The 14,874-nt window shown below is 41.7% G+C and overlaps 1 protein-coding gene across 4 annotated transcripts in view; it reads right to left on the bottom strand.

The window, feature by feature from the left end:
* APP (amyloid beta precursor protein) overlaps positions 1-14,874 on the bottom strand; it is a 295,526-nt gene that overhangs the window by 173,774 nt on the left and 106,878 nt on the right. For all 4 annotated transcript variants that reach the window (XM_073363102.2, XM_073363091.2, XM_073363122.2 and 1 more), the window contains exon 3: positions 3,437-3,566. In XM_073363102.2, the coding sequence (XP_073219203.1) occupies positions 3,437-3,566 (130 nt within the window). The remainder of the gene's footprint in view (positions 1-3,436; positions 3,567-14,874) is intronic.

Raw genomic sequence — 14,874 nt, 5'->3', positions numbered from 1 at the left:
CAACAGGTGCTGAAGCCTGGCCACCATCCAAAGGGGAAGAGTGGCCTCGCACGGGTCTTCGTTCCCCTTCATTTTTCTTCATCAGGTTAAATTTTTCCCTTTATGGGACGTAGCAGAACACCCTCTCCAGGCCTCGCTCTGCTTTTTAGCCTCTGACCGGTGCTGGCGGTGTGATCCGCACTAACGCTGTGGTGCAAGGGCCGACGACATAAGGAGCATTCTTAGCGGAATGTCCCGCTCCTTTTCGATTCGCAGCTTGCAACTCTTACAAATGTGACACTTGTCGCTCAGGTTGATCTTCCCCAAACATTTTAGACAGCTTTGAGGGGATTACTGACTGGCATATGTTTTCTGCAGCGGTCACAAGGCTTAAAGCCCTTCCTTAGGCTAAGTCCCGCAGGGGGTTAACTATTTCTAACTTATACACTAAGGGAACTAATATACTACACAAACTTTCTAAGAACTATATACAAGAGAATTCACAACTAGGCACAGTTGAGAAGGAAAGCTTGCCAAGGCAAGGAGACGTTCCAGCACAGTCATTGACAGAAAGAAGGAACTGAGGGAGGGGGGAGCCAGCAGCACCCCTTATATCGGTGTATACGCGTGCCACTCCAGAGGGCAGAAGAACCAGTCTTCCAGCACCGGTGCATGTGGCGAGCACGCACACGCGTACAATGGAATGGACGTGAACAAGGACTCAAAGAAGAACTGAACATATTCTTAATTAGAATTCAATAGTCTATTCTCTTAATTTACATGTTTCACCTCTGAAAAACGGAAACCACAGAGGAAAAAAAACAGGATCCAAAAGCTGGGACTAAAGCCAAGATGTTTCCTTTACCATCCAACATTTATTTATTATAACAATAGCATTTAGAAGCCCTGAGATAGATCTGGGACCCATTGTGGAAGGCACTGTTCAGACACATAGAAAGATATAAAAACATAAGGGCGGCCATACTGCATAGGACCAGTGGTCCATCCAGCGCAGGATCCTGTCTTCCAACAGTGGCTGGGGCCAGATGCTTCAGAGGGAATGAACAGAACAGGGGAATTATCGAGTGATGCACCCTGTTGTCCAGCCCCAGCTTCTTGCAATCAGAAGTTTAGGGACACCCCGGCATGGGGCTGGATCCCTGACCATTTTGGATAATAGCCATTGATGGACCTATTCTCCAGGAACTTATCTAATTCTTTTTTGAACCCAGTTATACTTTTGGCCTTCACAACATCCTCTGGCAACTAGTTCCACAAGTTGACTGTATGTTGTGTTTCTTTTAAATCTGATGTCTAATAATTTCACTGGGTGACCCCTGGTTCTTGTGTTATGTGAAGGGGTAAATAACACTTCTTTATTCGCTTTTTCCACACCATTCTTGATTTTATAGACCTCTCTCACATTCTTAGTTGTCTCTTTTGTAAGCTGAACAGTCCCGGACTTTTAAATCTTTCCTCCTATGAAAACTGTTCCATACCCCTAATCATTTTTATTGCCCTTCTCTGTACCTTTTCCAATTCTAATATATCTTTCTTTTTTTTTTTTTTTTTTTTTTGAGATGGGAAGACCAGAACGACACGCAGTATTCAAGGTGTGGGGTATCATGGATATAAGTAGTGGCATTATGATATTTTCTGTCTCATTATCTCTTTTTTTTCCTAATGGTTCCTAACATTGTTAGCGTTTTGGACTGCTGCTGCACATTAAGCAAATGTTTTCAATAAAGTATCCACGATAACGCCAAGATCTCTTTCTTGAGCGGCACCAGCTAATTTAGATCCCATCTTTTTGCATGACTCCTACCTATTGTTTCACAAACTTTTCTGGCTCCCAGCTCCATACTCCTTAATCAGAGCCAATGTTATTTGTGGTAGGGGCTATAGTTAAATTACTCTATGCTCTTTTGGTCTGAAAAGCACAACTGCAGTATAAGTGTAAAATAATATCTTCAGCTAAACCCTGGTCAACCAGAACAAAACTCACCCATGCCCTCCTCCAAATTGGCACCACATAGGAAGAGTAGGTTTCCAGACAAGGAATGAGTGGACAGTAACATACTATGATGCCAGAGTCCCTGTTTTGACATTGATCAGTAGGGTCACTACCTGGACATCAGGAAAGAAATAGTGAAGATCCACCTACTGTTCCTCTTCCACCTCCTGACACAAAAAACTAAGGATTGCAGGACTACAGTCCTTCTGCCATCATTCCCTTCATTGAATAATTGGTCAAACTTCAGTTGTTCATAGTTGCTTTGGAGGAGATTATGGTTCATACACTAGTTTTTAGCTGCACTGTCTTTATACAAAGGCAAACTCTAACTGGAAGTTGTGTGTAGCTTAGAAGACACTCAACCCAAATTACCATAGTCCTTAACATGACAGTTCCCTAACATTATTTCAAACCCTTTTTATTTTAGAGCAGAAGATTTGAGGAATATCTGAAAAATTAGAACCGGATGCCTCAAGAATCAGCATGGATTTGTTTCTCCCTATCCCTCTTTTGTAAAAAAACTTATTAAAAGTGATCACTTATCGCAGCATCACTTCCAGCCAATATGCTGTTTCAGTGCAGGAAGGTCACAGAAAGGAATAGGAGGCTGCTGCTGCAAAAAGAATCTTGTGGAAATGCTGGAGCTCTCATCTACTGGTGAGTTAAGGAACATAGGACTCTAGAATCTTAAAGTCTAAGCATGCCTGGCCTTTCTCTTGCTCCCCACGATAAAACATTCCCACCAGCGCCAATTGTTCAAAATCTAGCACTGAAGAAAAAAAGCTATAACCTGTATAGATATACAGGAAAAATTATACAAGTACCTCGAACCAGAAGATGGATACATTTGTAAGGAAAAAACCATATCTCCAAGTATGTATCCATCTATCTATCTATCGCCCCATATATCCCAATTGTCTAAGCAGTGGTTCTCAACTGGGGGTCCGCGGATGCCAAGCCCTTTCGGGGGTTTAACGGGGCCCTGTGGCTTCAACCCGGCGCCTCAGCGCTCCCCACGGGGCTAAAGCCAAGAGCCCTGGTGCTCCCCTGCGGGGCTGAAGCTGGCCCCTCCCCAAAGCCGGGCGCTGCCCAGGGCTGGAGCGGGGAGCCCCCCCGCTGAAACAGGGAGCCACGCGTGAACATAAGTCACAGAACTATGCCTATGCCCAAGGCTCCCCCCCCCTTCCCTACCCCCAGGCACAGAGCCTCAAGTCCCACTGGGCCCTGGAGTTTTTATACCATGTTGAGGGGGGCCTCAGTAAGAAAAAGGGTGAGAACCCCTGGTCTATAGGACTGTTGAAATGGACAATACTTGCCAGGAGAAATATGAAGATGTGAGAATATTATGTAATTGTCCCCATTTCCCAATGAGGAGAGAGTTTTAAATGAACAGATACATGGAGAGAAAACAGAACTGCAGATTTGAAAATCTACACAACTCACCCAAGCACCTGTAGGGAACCACAATGTGAGGGTGACTCTTGCACTGCTTCCGCCCCCTCTTGCACCAGTTTTGGATGGTCACAGGCTGGTTGGCTTCCACAACATTGGTAATTTGCAATTCAGGATAAACCTAATGTTCAAAATACAAAGAGAACAAATGTAATCAATCAAAGGCATATTTACTGTGTTATTAAATAGCATTGACACCGACATCAGATCGATGTTCAATATCATGCCTTCCTCTATCTGTTGTATATTATGTAACTATCATTCAGTTTCATTTCATACAATAAATTTATATTGTTATATGATTCACCCAAGTAGAAGCTATACTCCATTAAGAAAACAATAACCAATAATTATCAACTATGATTGTGAATGTGGCGACACCCAACTGTCTTTTAAAACCTTAAATGACTCTCCTCTCCCCCCTGCCCAACTCCATGTCCACCTGAACTGAACGTATCAATCCCTGTTCGCCTTAATTTTCTTCAGCTGAGTATCACCAAAAGGGACATCTTTTTATTTAGCTACCGTGTCCCCTACTGCATGACCAGTCCATCAATCTCCTCTCAAGACTGAACTTCCCCTCTTTTCCCAAGTCTAACCATGGACTCACCCTAAACTCAGAGCCCTCCTTTCCCCTAACATTGTTGCATTCAGAAACTATTTCTGAATGTCAGCTATCACTTTCCCAATACAGCCCTCATCTGCCTCCACACTGAGAGTTTGCTGAATCACCTATTCATTTGCATGCTTAGATTATTGCTGTTCCCTCCTTTCTGACTTTCCTAAATTGCTCATCTCAAAATCCAGTCTGTTCCAAACACTGCAGTACACTACTGCACCCACACATGCGCTGACAGTCATGTCGTTCCAGCCCTGAAAGGAACTACTCAGTTACAGTCATTGTCATGATCCCAATCCATCCCCATCTGCGATCTCATTTCTCCCTCAATCCTACACACACTCTTCCCCTCTAATTTCTGGCCCTGTCTGCTCTCCTTTGTCAGGGGTCAATTCTTTGCTGCTAACCAGCTATATGGAACAGTCTGCTCACCTCCCAATAATCTAGTTTCTTCATCCCTTCTTTTGAAAGAAAGTGAGAACTCATCTCTAATGCTGCCTACGATCAGTAATCTGTCAACCAGGTCCTCACATGGAACTTACTGTGGTACTAACTTCCCTTTATTTCTCATCTCATCAACTATTCCAACCTATCCTCAATCATTGTAACTGCTGTGCATTAAGATACTTGAAAGAGCATACAGTTCTGGAGCCTTAGAATTCTGCCTTCCATAAAGGGAGGTTTTTGTTTGTTTTTTTCTGTAGTTGGGAACTCAGTGTTGTTGAATGGAATACACCTTGCAGAGTAGGAAACCCTTTGCATAACAGGTGGAGTTTTAAAAAAACCTGATTATATTAAGTTAAATTATCATTTTTATTAACTTGCATTCTGGTAGCACACAGAGACCCAATCAGGAGAAAGGCCCCATCCGAGCCAGTACAAACAGAGTAAAAGATGACCCCTTCCCAAAGAGTTTACAATCTAATTAAGATAAAATGAAACAAGTGGGTATAGCAAAGTCAGAACTGTATCTTTAATTAAAGCTGAAATTTAAAAGCATAACATTTAAATGGCAATGATAAGTAGCAATACATTTTTGTGCTCTTTTATGCTGCTCTGAGATTAACGCTACTTGAATTCAAGCAGCGTAGGGGTAGCACATGTATAGCGGAGGGGAAGGGTAGGATGCAGTATAAACATCAAACACAGGATTATGGGAATGGGCAGTTCTCTCCTAATGGTCAATTGAAGGCGATTGTAATTGAAATACTGTACAGCCACACCTTGGACTGTATGTTTAAAGCACATTATAAATTACATTTAAATAATTTGTTACATGTAAGCCCAGGACAATTACTTTCTCTTGATATGCAAAATGATCAATTATGGAAGGAGAGAGTTATTCAAGGCTGAAAGATTAGCATGTTATGCTGAATGTTCATATCTGACAGGGTGAATACCATCCGATATATCACATGGCATTGCTTTAATTACTACTATAAAAAGGGAAGGAAAAAAAATCCATGACATTGTATTATCTCCATGACTGAACTACTGTGCTTCCAATGTTATATGGAACAGTTTCTCTTTTACATTGGATCAGACATATTTCTCTGAATAGTAAAAGCGACAGGGTTTGGGATTTTTGACTTTAGCTTCTAGGACCATTATTTGAGGCAAAGCAAGAAATCCAAAGAATATTGGTCTATACGGATAAGGTTGCTGCGGAGTTTACTACCAATATTTCTGTATTTGTGAGACCGTGGAGTGGCTCTGTTCCACTTATTTGTGTCTGTTCTGTAGCAGATAGATTTAAGTATTCACTATTTACATTGTAAATGCACCAGATTTCCATATTCAGTTATTAAACATCTGCATAAAGTGAATCCAACAGAATCTTCTGCTCTATACTCCTTAAGTGTGCAAGTACTGAATTTTAATCAAGTTGACAATATTATGAATGAAATAAAAACTTTTCACCTCCTGAAACCTGGTGTCTCTTCCCTTTAATGGTCCTCATTCTCTTCCCTGACAGGTGAGTATGCAATCATGCTTATGTTCCTGTTCTCGGTCACAGCAGTACCAAAATGGATTAATTAGGATTCCATGAAGCTGGTAAGTTTCAAGCTGCCACTGCTGTGCAAACACCACTACCCAAAAGCACACAGGCTGTTTCGGGAGCCATGGGAGAGGAACAGAAGGATTTGGTTTGCTGTGTAGACTACAGGCAATATTTGAGAGGACAAAAGTTTACCACTCCAAATATAGACACCTTAAACTGAATTTCAGATGGCATCATTAACTCTGATCATAAAACTGAGATATGATGCAATGTCACTGAAATGTTCTCACTGCAGAATTTTTCTGACATAGGTCACTGAATAAGTCAAACCCACAATGGAAATGTGGCTACTGTACGTAAGTATATTTAAAAAAAAAAATCTAACATCTATAAAATGTCAAGTTTTAAAGTGTTTTTGTTGGAAGAGAAAAAGAAAGATCCTGAAAAGTATATGCAGACTTCAGGACTCCAATTCAGAAAATCTTTCCTATTCAGGACAACACTTAAGCACATGGTTAAAGTTAACCACATGCTAAGGTGCCTTCCTGATGATTAAAATTAACTACTGATGTGAGGCCTTGTTAAAACAGTAGTAGCAAGACAAAGATTAAGACAAAATAGGATAATTTATCCATGTTTTACCTGAAAATTTCCTTTCTTGAAATAAACGAGGTCCATAGATCCATGACACTGGGTATTCTACTCTATGCAAGTCTTGGAGGTAAACCAAACCTGTCAATCAGAAGCAGGCAAGGTGCGGCGCCAACCACCAGTTGAGACACTTCCTAGGAAAAACTAAGCACTCTATCAGTAAGGAAATTTAAGTAGTAAGATTAAATAGAATAATCCTCCTGCAGAGCAAGGTATTCAACTAACAAAAAACTTTGAGTGCTAATTAAGAATTCAATATCTTTTCCCAACTGACAGCCCATTCAGGTGGGTTGGATCTGTGGACCGCATTACTCCAAGAAAGGAAATGTCCAGGTGAGCCCTGGATAAAATTTTCCTATTCTTATTCATAATGAGGTCCACAGATCCAGGACATCAGGATTTTTATACCAGCATCCACTCGAGGCAAGAACTATTTAGAGTTATTTACAGATGCAAAAGAGGATAACCCTTTATTAAGAGTTACTGGGATACTATACCAAGGAGCACCCACCTACTAAAGGCAGCGCCAGATGCTTGATGTCCGGCTTGTAGAATTTGAAGGTGGTACGAACAGATAATCAGGTAGCTGCTTTACAGATTTTCTTGTGTGAGGCATATGATCTTTCTGCCCATGAAGTTGCCACAGTTCAAACGGAGTGAGCTCGGATTCCGGAAGACTGAGTTAGTTTTTAATTTGTGTGCTTCTGAGATAAAATAACTCTGACACCTGAAAGTGGAGGATTTTGAAGCCTTCTTTCCCTTTGACACTGCATAATAAAGCACAAAGCATGTGTCTTTCTGACCTGAGCTGTATGGTAAATATATACTTGGAGAGCTCTGCAGACTATCCCAAGTATGTCACAATTTCTCTTTGCAGCACACTGGAGCTGGACAGGAGGATGGAACAACAATCTCCTGTGCTTTATGGAGTCTGCAGTTAATCTTCTAGTATGAAGACTGATCAGTTCTGACTACCACTTTGGCTTTAAGAAACATGCAATAATGCAGTTCCAGGAAAAGAGCTCACAACTCAGATACCCTGAGAACAGACAAAATTACTAACAAAAACACCACTTTAATTATTAGAAAGTAATGAGGCACCTTTGTGAGTAGTTCAAATGAAGGGCCTGTAATGGCACTTAGAACTAGGTGAGATCACATAAAAGAACTTCATGCTTTACACGAGGATGTAGAAGAGATGCTGCTCTCCTTAAAAAAACATTTCAGACATAGCCTCAGTCTGTCTTAAAGGAATTTGAGACTCTGTGGTACTGAAACATATGTGGGGGTTGAGACCCTTGTTAAAATTCAACCAGGCCCCTGAATACATTGAGCGAGTAGATTTATTTCTGGTAACTAAAATTGCGGATATTACCTCTCTGAATAAACTTGGCTTAAGAGGCTCTAGTCAAGAACCAGGCAGCTGGGCTCATACTGTCTGGTTTCTGATGCATAATTGGCCCTTATATCATCATACCCCTTCTGGACAGACAGCTGATGGGAGGTCTTTGTACAATGTCAAGGTGGTCAGAAAACCAAGGACTCCTGACTAGAACTGGGCTACCAGAACTACCAGTGCTGCTTCTCTCCTGGTCTTTCGTAGCATTCTGATGTGTAAAGGGAAGGGAAGGGAGGCATAGAAAAGTCCTTTCTGGCCATCTTTGCAACAGGCTTGGTTGCCTTGGCTTTGTGATTCCACCAGCAAGAGGAGGAGACAGACACTTTGTACTTCAGGTGGGAGGCAAACAGATCTATCTTTTATCAGGCAATGAAACACCTCTGGGTGTAGTTCCCATTCTGGACGATCTAACTTTTGCCTGCTGAGCTAGTTAGCCGCAACATTCAATTTCCCCTTGGATATGAAGGGAGCGACTTGTCTGTAGTGTCTCCTTTGCCCAAGTCATCAGGAGGTCAGCTTCTCTTTGAAAAAACTGTAAACCATGGTCCCCTTTTTCTTCTCATGTATGACATGGCTGAAAGTGTTGTCATCATGATCAGCATGAAGCAGATACAGAAGCAAAGCCTCGAGATCATATTGGACTGCCCTGAGCTCTTGCCTTGTGCGGACAAAAGTGTGTAATGTAGACAAGGCATAAGAATATCCATATGGGAGATCACTGAAACCAGAAGAGAGAGAAGTGTACGAACAGGTTGACTTTTTTGATAAGACTTCTTAGCTTCTCCTGACTTTCTTGCAATAAGGTGCAAGAAATAGAGGACATGACACTGGGAATACATTGAGACTTTTAAACAACTCTGTCACAAAACTGTGGCTCTGCAGCATACTTATTGCTTTCGTGGAACAATCTATGACTGACTCTGGATGAGGCTTGGATAAGGAAGTCACCAAAATACAGCAGACACAGACTCCTTCCTGAGCTGCTACTAACACTGCCAGCATTTCCATAAACTCCGGCAGTGCTGTTGATAAAGGCAAAGGACTTGTATGGGTAACATTGGGCTCTCAAAGCACAGCTTAGGACATATCTATGAGACTGTCAAATTAGGTATGAAGATAAGTGTCCTTCAAATCTACTGATGTCCTGCAGTCCCTTTGTTCATGGCAGCTAGTGTGGATTACAAGATCTCAAACTTGAATTCTGATTTCTTCATGGATCTGTTGAGATAATGTCAAGAGCTGCTCTGTGGCCTTGTTTTGTCTGAAGGGGTGAGACAGGTTCAGTTGTTCTAATTCACAGATCTAGGATGAGATGGGTAGTCTGCATACCCTAACTCTTCCTTAGGCCACGCAAATTTATTTATTTACAGGCTGAGAGAGACCATTCTCACAATACTGTTCATTCATGCTAACATTGCATCTGAAAGTAACCGGGGTGGGGGATTAGGGCGAATTGGGAGTGACAGCCCAATAGTTATGGTATGGCAACCCACAGTAGCAGCTGAGGACAGTCCCAATACATTCAGAGTCTCTTAGGTGTGGCAGAAAAATACTTATGCTATTACACACTCACAGGGTTTCTGAGGAGTATAGCCACAGCTTGTCTAAGGCATCTGCAGAATGCTTAATACTCTTTTGCCTTAAAATCTGTTTTATGGGTTTTCTCTCTTTTTTAAAATATTTTATTACGGGAGTCTTTAGCTCTGATTTGGAGTGTCGGATTTCCTCCTCTAAGCACAGAGGATTTCTTTTGTGGGATTGTGTATGCATGTCGAGAGGAAACATCACTTTTCTGTGGCTTGGTCTTTCCAGCATTGATTTCACATGCTGTACTCCATGAAGGTGACCACAGGACATAGGTGCTGATGGATTATCCCCCATGCTGCACTCCATGAAGATGAGCAGGGGAACTAGGTGCTGTGGATATCTGCCCTGCTGTACTCTGCAGATTTATGCAGCTTGAGGGAAACAGATTTCACTCTGTGCCTTTTAGAGCACCTCCCAGGGGAATCCCTTGAATCCGACTCTTCAGAAGATGAAGGGGCTGAGAGCTTTTATTTTTTCTTTATGTTGGGACTTCTTTTCTTATGCCTCCCTTTGATCTTCCTGCTCAGGAGAGAGGAATTTCAGAATGACAGTCCAGGAGGGCTAGGGGAGAGAACCATGTGGTTGGGTTATTCTCTTGATCAGGTTTCTGGCCCTGAAAAAGAGGAGGCTCAGATTGGAGGTCTGTGCTGGAATGGCTCCAGAAGGGGGCTCCCCTGCATCCCTTGCTCTAAGGGAAATTCTTGGACCTCGCCTGGAGATAGTCACCTCCACCCCAGGGGAACCAGGCTCCAAACCTTGACATTCAAAGGCAAGTCCTTGGCCTGTTTGCTGCACTGAGAAATAGTGCTGGGCTGACATTACTAGTAGGGTGTAGCTCTGGATCACTGCAGGGTCGAAACGGGGCTGGCTGTACAGTGGAGGGAGGGGATAGGGCCCAATGGCCCCTTACCAGGTTTCCCTCCTTGTTCCATCTCTGGATCCCTGTCACTAGCTCCCTGCCACTGAAGTAGTACGGGAGAGGGGCTGGCCAGGTGCTTCACAGTTAACAGTCGTGGTTGTGAGCCAAGGCTCCATCGGCAAGGCGGGAAGTTTCCCTGGGCCTTTGATATTGTGCTTCAACCTACACTTACCCCGTATGTATGAGGGAGTTAGGGGTGAGTAGGGAGCCATCACTTGCTATTCCTGGGGCTGCTGCCATAGCATGTACCAGGCCTGGGGAATTTTGCTGCTAAGGTACTGCCAATGCTCCCTGGAAGCTCTCCTGCTTGGGGAGGCAGGGTGCTAGAAACCCTGTCCATGCCTGAGCACTGGCTTTCCCTCTCAGGCTACATCGACGCTGTAAGCTAGGGGTGTGATTCCCAGCTTGTGTAAACATACTCGTGCTAGCTCTCATCTGAACTAGCACATTAAAAATAGTAGCAGCAGCAGTAGCATGGGCAGCAGCAGCACGGCGCTAGCCACTCTGAGTACAAAGCCAGCCACACCTCATGTGTATGAACTCTGGGCCATTAGCGTGTGCCACGGCTACCCACGCTAAGGAAGCTCACCTGAGAGCTAGCGTGAGTATGTCTGTACGAGCTGGGAATCACACCCCTGGCTCACAGTGCAGATGTAGCCTTCGCCGGCTCTGCCACACAGCGCTCTGCATGGATGATGAGCAAGGTACAGGCAGTCCCGGAGGTGGAGGAGAAAGGGAATCCTCTCTGCCAATAAAGGCAGACCCCGACAGCCTGGAGATTTTAAGCCTTCTTCAAATTTGCTCTGCAGCAGAGAGGAGCTGCTGTCTGCCTACAGCTGGAGAGGCAGATGAAAGCTGGCCGTTTCTTAGAGCTGGAGCCTCCCCCCCCCGTCTCTGGCTGACAGGTAGGATCTGCCTCCAAGGCTGCATAGAGCACAGTACCCAGTGTCATGGATCCATGGACCCCATGAATAAGAGGAAAAATGTTTGAACTAGTTTCAGCATGGATATGGCCTGTTTAAGTTGGCAACATACCTTTTACTGAACCAAATACCAAGGACTAGTCTGCTTTTGACACATACCATTTAGCCACATAAAAGCACCAATACAAAAAAGTGTTCTGTTGTATTTTACATTAGTTACTAGATTCCTAATTTCTTTCGACAGCTCACATAAACGAAGCCTTGCCTACTTGCACAACCAAAATTAGACTTTGATTTCACTAATTAATCAAATACTGGTAAGGTGAACCTACTGAAGCAATAGCTCCCATAACTTGACTTACGTGAGATATTTGATCTGAATTGAAGTGGGATCTACTCAGGGCCAGAGGGAAATCATATTCATGTTTATTTGTGGTATCCCGGAGGAGCCAGTTACTTCTAGATGGTCAAAATTATTAACTTCAGAAAATTAGAGCTACCCCTTCTGCCATAAAATACTCTCAATCCTCTGAATTACTGTACAGTAAAACAATATTTAAATATACTAAGGATAGAAGTTAAGCAAAAACATAAAAGACATTTAGGCAATCAAAAGGTGACGAACTGTAAATTGTCCATGTGTACTTTTTTTTATTTTTATATATTATATATAAAAAAGTTTTTATATAAGTTTATTTTTAAAATTTCATTCTATTTAACGCAATTTGTATCCAGTTAAATTTAGCTGTAAATAATATAAGCCCTGGTGACATTTAATTACATAGGCCCCAATCCAGCAAAGACTTATGTTTGTGCTTAACATTATTGCTGAGAATAATTGCATAGATTTCAAACAATTGGGGCCAGCGTAAAACAAATAAACGCATGTCTGTTTTGTACACAGGAACAAATCCTGCACACGCCACACAAGTAATTCTCAGGTTTCAGAGTAACAGCCGTGTTAGTCTGTCTTTGCAAAAAGAAAAGGAGTACTTGTGGCACCTTAGAGACTAACCAATTTATTTGAGCATAAGCTTTTGCAAAGTAATTCTCAGTGATTTCAGCAGAACTATACAGGGGGAAGTTTATAAGAAAACACATTTAAAAGGAATTTTTTTCTCCTAAATTTTCCCAGGAAAACTTCCAGTTTTTTTAACAAAATACTGAAACTGGAAAATTTTTGGGTTTTGTGAACTGTTTTTGATAAAAATATTTGATTTGCAAAATTCTTTTTTTTCCCTGAAAACCAAATTTTTTTTTAAAAAAAAAAAAACCAAAAATCTGCATTACTTACAGGACTATTGTAAGCATGATTTCGCCCCTACCTCTTGTTCACTGATTTATACTACATTATCCTAATCAAATTTGTGGCACTTCATAGCATACTATGTATTCATTTTTTTTAAATCAATGTAGAAGAAAACAAAATCATCACTGATAAAGTTTGCCGGTGACATAAGGTGGCTAAATAATGAAAAGGACAGGTCATGGATACAGAACTATCTGGATCATTTGATAAACTGGGTGCAAGCAAACAATATGCATTTCAATACAGCCTAATATAAGTTCTACATCTAGGAACAAAGAAGCAGGCCACACACTTACAGGATGGAGGACTCTACTCTGGGAAGCAGTGACTCTGAAAGAGACTGAAAGGGTCATAGTAGATAAGTAGCTGAACATGAACACATCTAAGGCAACACTTTGGTTCAAAAGGGCTAATGCAATGCTTGGATGTATAAATAGGGATATATTGAGCAGGAGTAGAGAGGTTATATTACCTCTGCATTTGGCAATGGAAATACTACTGCTGGAATACTGAGTTCAGTTCTGATATCCACAGTTCAAGAAAGATATTGATGACTTGGAGAGGGTTCAGAAAAAAAGCTATGAGAATGATAAACTACGCCTCCAGGAGCTCAATCTATTTAACTTATCAAAGAGAAGATTAAGGCATGATGTGATTGCAGTCTGTTAGTACCTAGATGGGGAACGGAAATTTGATAAGACTTCAGTCTACCAGAGAAAAGGGTGTACCAAGATCTAGTGGCTGAAAGTCAAAACTAAGGGCTTGTCGACACTAACCCTGTAAGTCGATTTCAGTTATGCTAGTTAAGTTACTTAAGTTAGGTAACTTCAGCTGATGTAACTTACATGGACTTACAGCAGTGTCTATACTGCGCTATGTCAACAGAAGATGCTCTCCCTTCGACATAGCTTCCGCCTCTTATTGAGAATTCTCCCATCGACTTACTGCGTCTTCATTAAACCAGCTAAATCTAAGCCCGCTGCACTGATCGCAGCAGCACTGATTTAGCCCATAGTGAAAACAAATCCAAGCAAATTCAGATTGGAAATACAGTAGAACCTCAGAGTTAGGAACACCAGAGTTACGAACTGACTAGTTAACTATACACCTCATTTGGAACTGGAAGTTCACAATCAGGCAGCAGCAGAGCCAAAAATAAATATATAAATACAAATACAGTACAATACTGTGTTAAATGTAAACTACTAAAAAAAAAAGGGGGAAAGCAGCATTATTCTTCTGCATAGTAAAGTTTCGAAGCAGTATTAACTCAATGTTCAGTTGTAAACTTTTGAAAGAACCACCATCACATTTTGTTCAGAGTTGCGAACAACCTCCATTCCCAAGGTGTTCGTAACTCTGAGGTTCTATTGTCAGGTGCAAATTTTTGACAGTGAGAGTAATTAACCACTGGAAAAACTTAGCAAAGATTGTGGTGGATACTCCAACAGTGGAAATTTTTGAATCAAGATTGGATGTTTTTCTAAGAGATATGCTGTAGTTCAACTACAGCTACTGGACCTCAAGCAGGAATTAATTCAGGGAATTCCCATGGCCTGTGCGGTGCAAGAGGTCAGATTAAAAGATCACAATGGTACCTGATGGCCTTAAAATCTATGAACCTAACAGAACTACATCTACAAAGATGACATGTCCTAATTACAATCACACTAAAATCTATTAGAGATTGCTAGAAGGATTCTTCACTACTAATCACATGTACTGACATAATTCGTTGTGCTCTGTATACAGGTTCAAGCAAAAGGCTGTAAAATATTATATTAGACAAGTAGTTGTTTCCAATATCTTCTGTCAATTCCAAAATAAAGCACTGTATTTCCTTCATCAAATAGCCCGGCCCTGTATGTTTTTAATACAGCAGCCTCTGCTTGTTCATTATATCATTTCTTGCATCACGATGTTTGTTGTTTCCCCAAGAGGTTTACAATATTTATATGTTCAACTCAACTATTCCATGAAAATTTTTGAGTTGACTGGTATTTGTCTGTAAACATTTAAA

This window comes from Lepidochelys kempii, chromosome 1 (assembly GCF_965140285.1).
Source record: "Lepidochelys kempii isolate rLepKem1 chromosome 1, rLepKem1.hap1, whole genome shotgun sequence".
NCBI classification, from domain to species: Eukaryota; Metazoa; Chordata; order Testudines; family Cheloniidae; genus Lepidochelys; species Lepidochelys kempii.
This window is presented reverse-complemented; position numbering and strand designations above follow the sequence as displayed.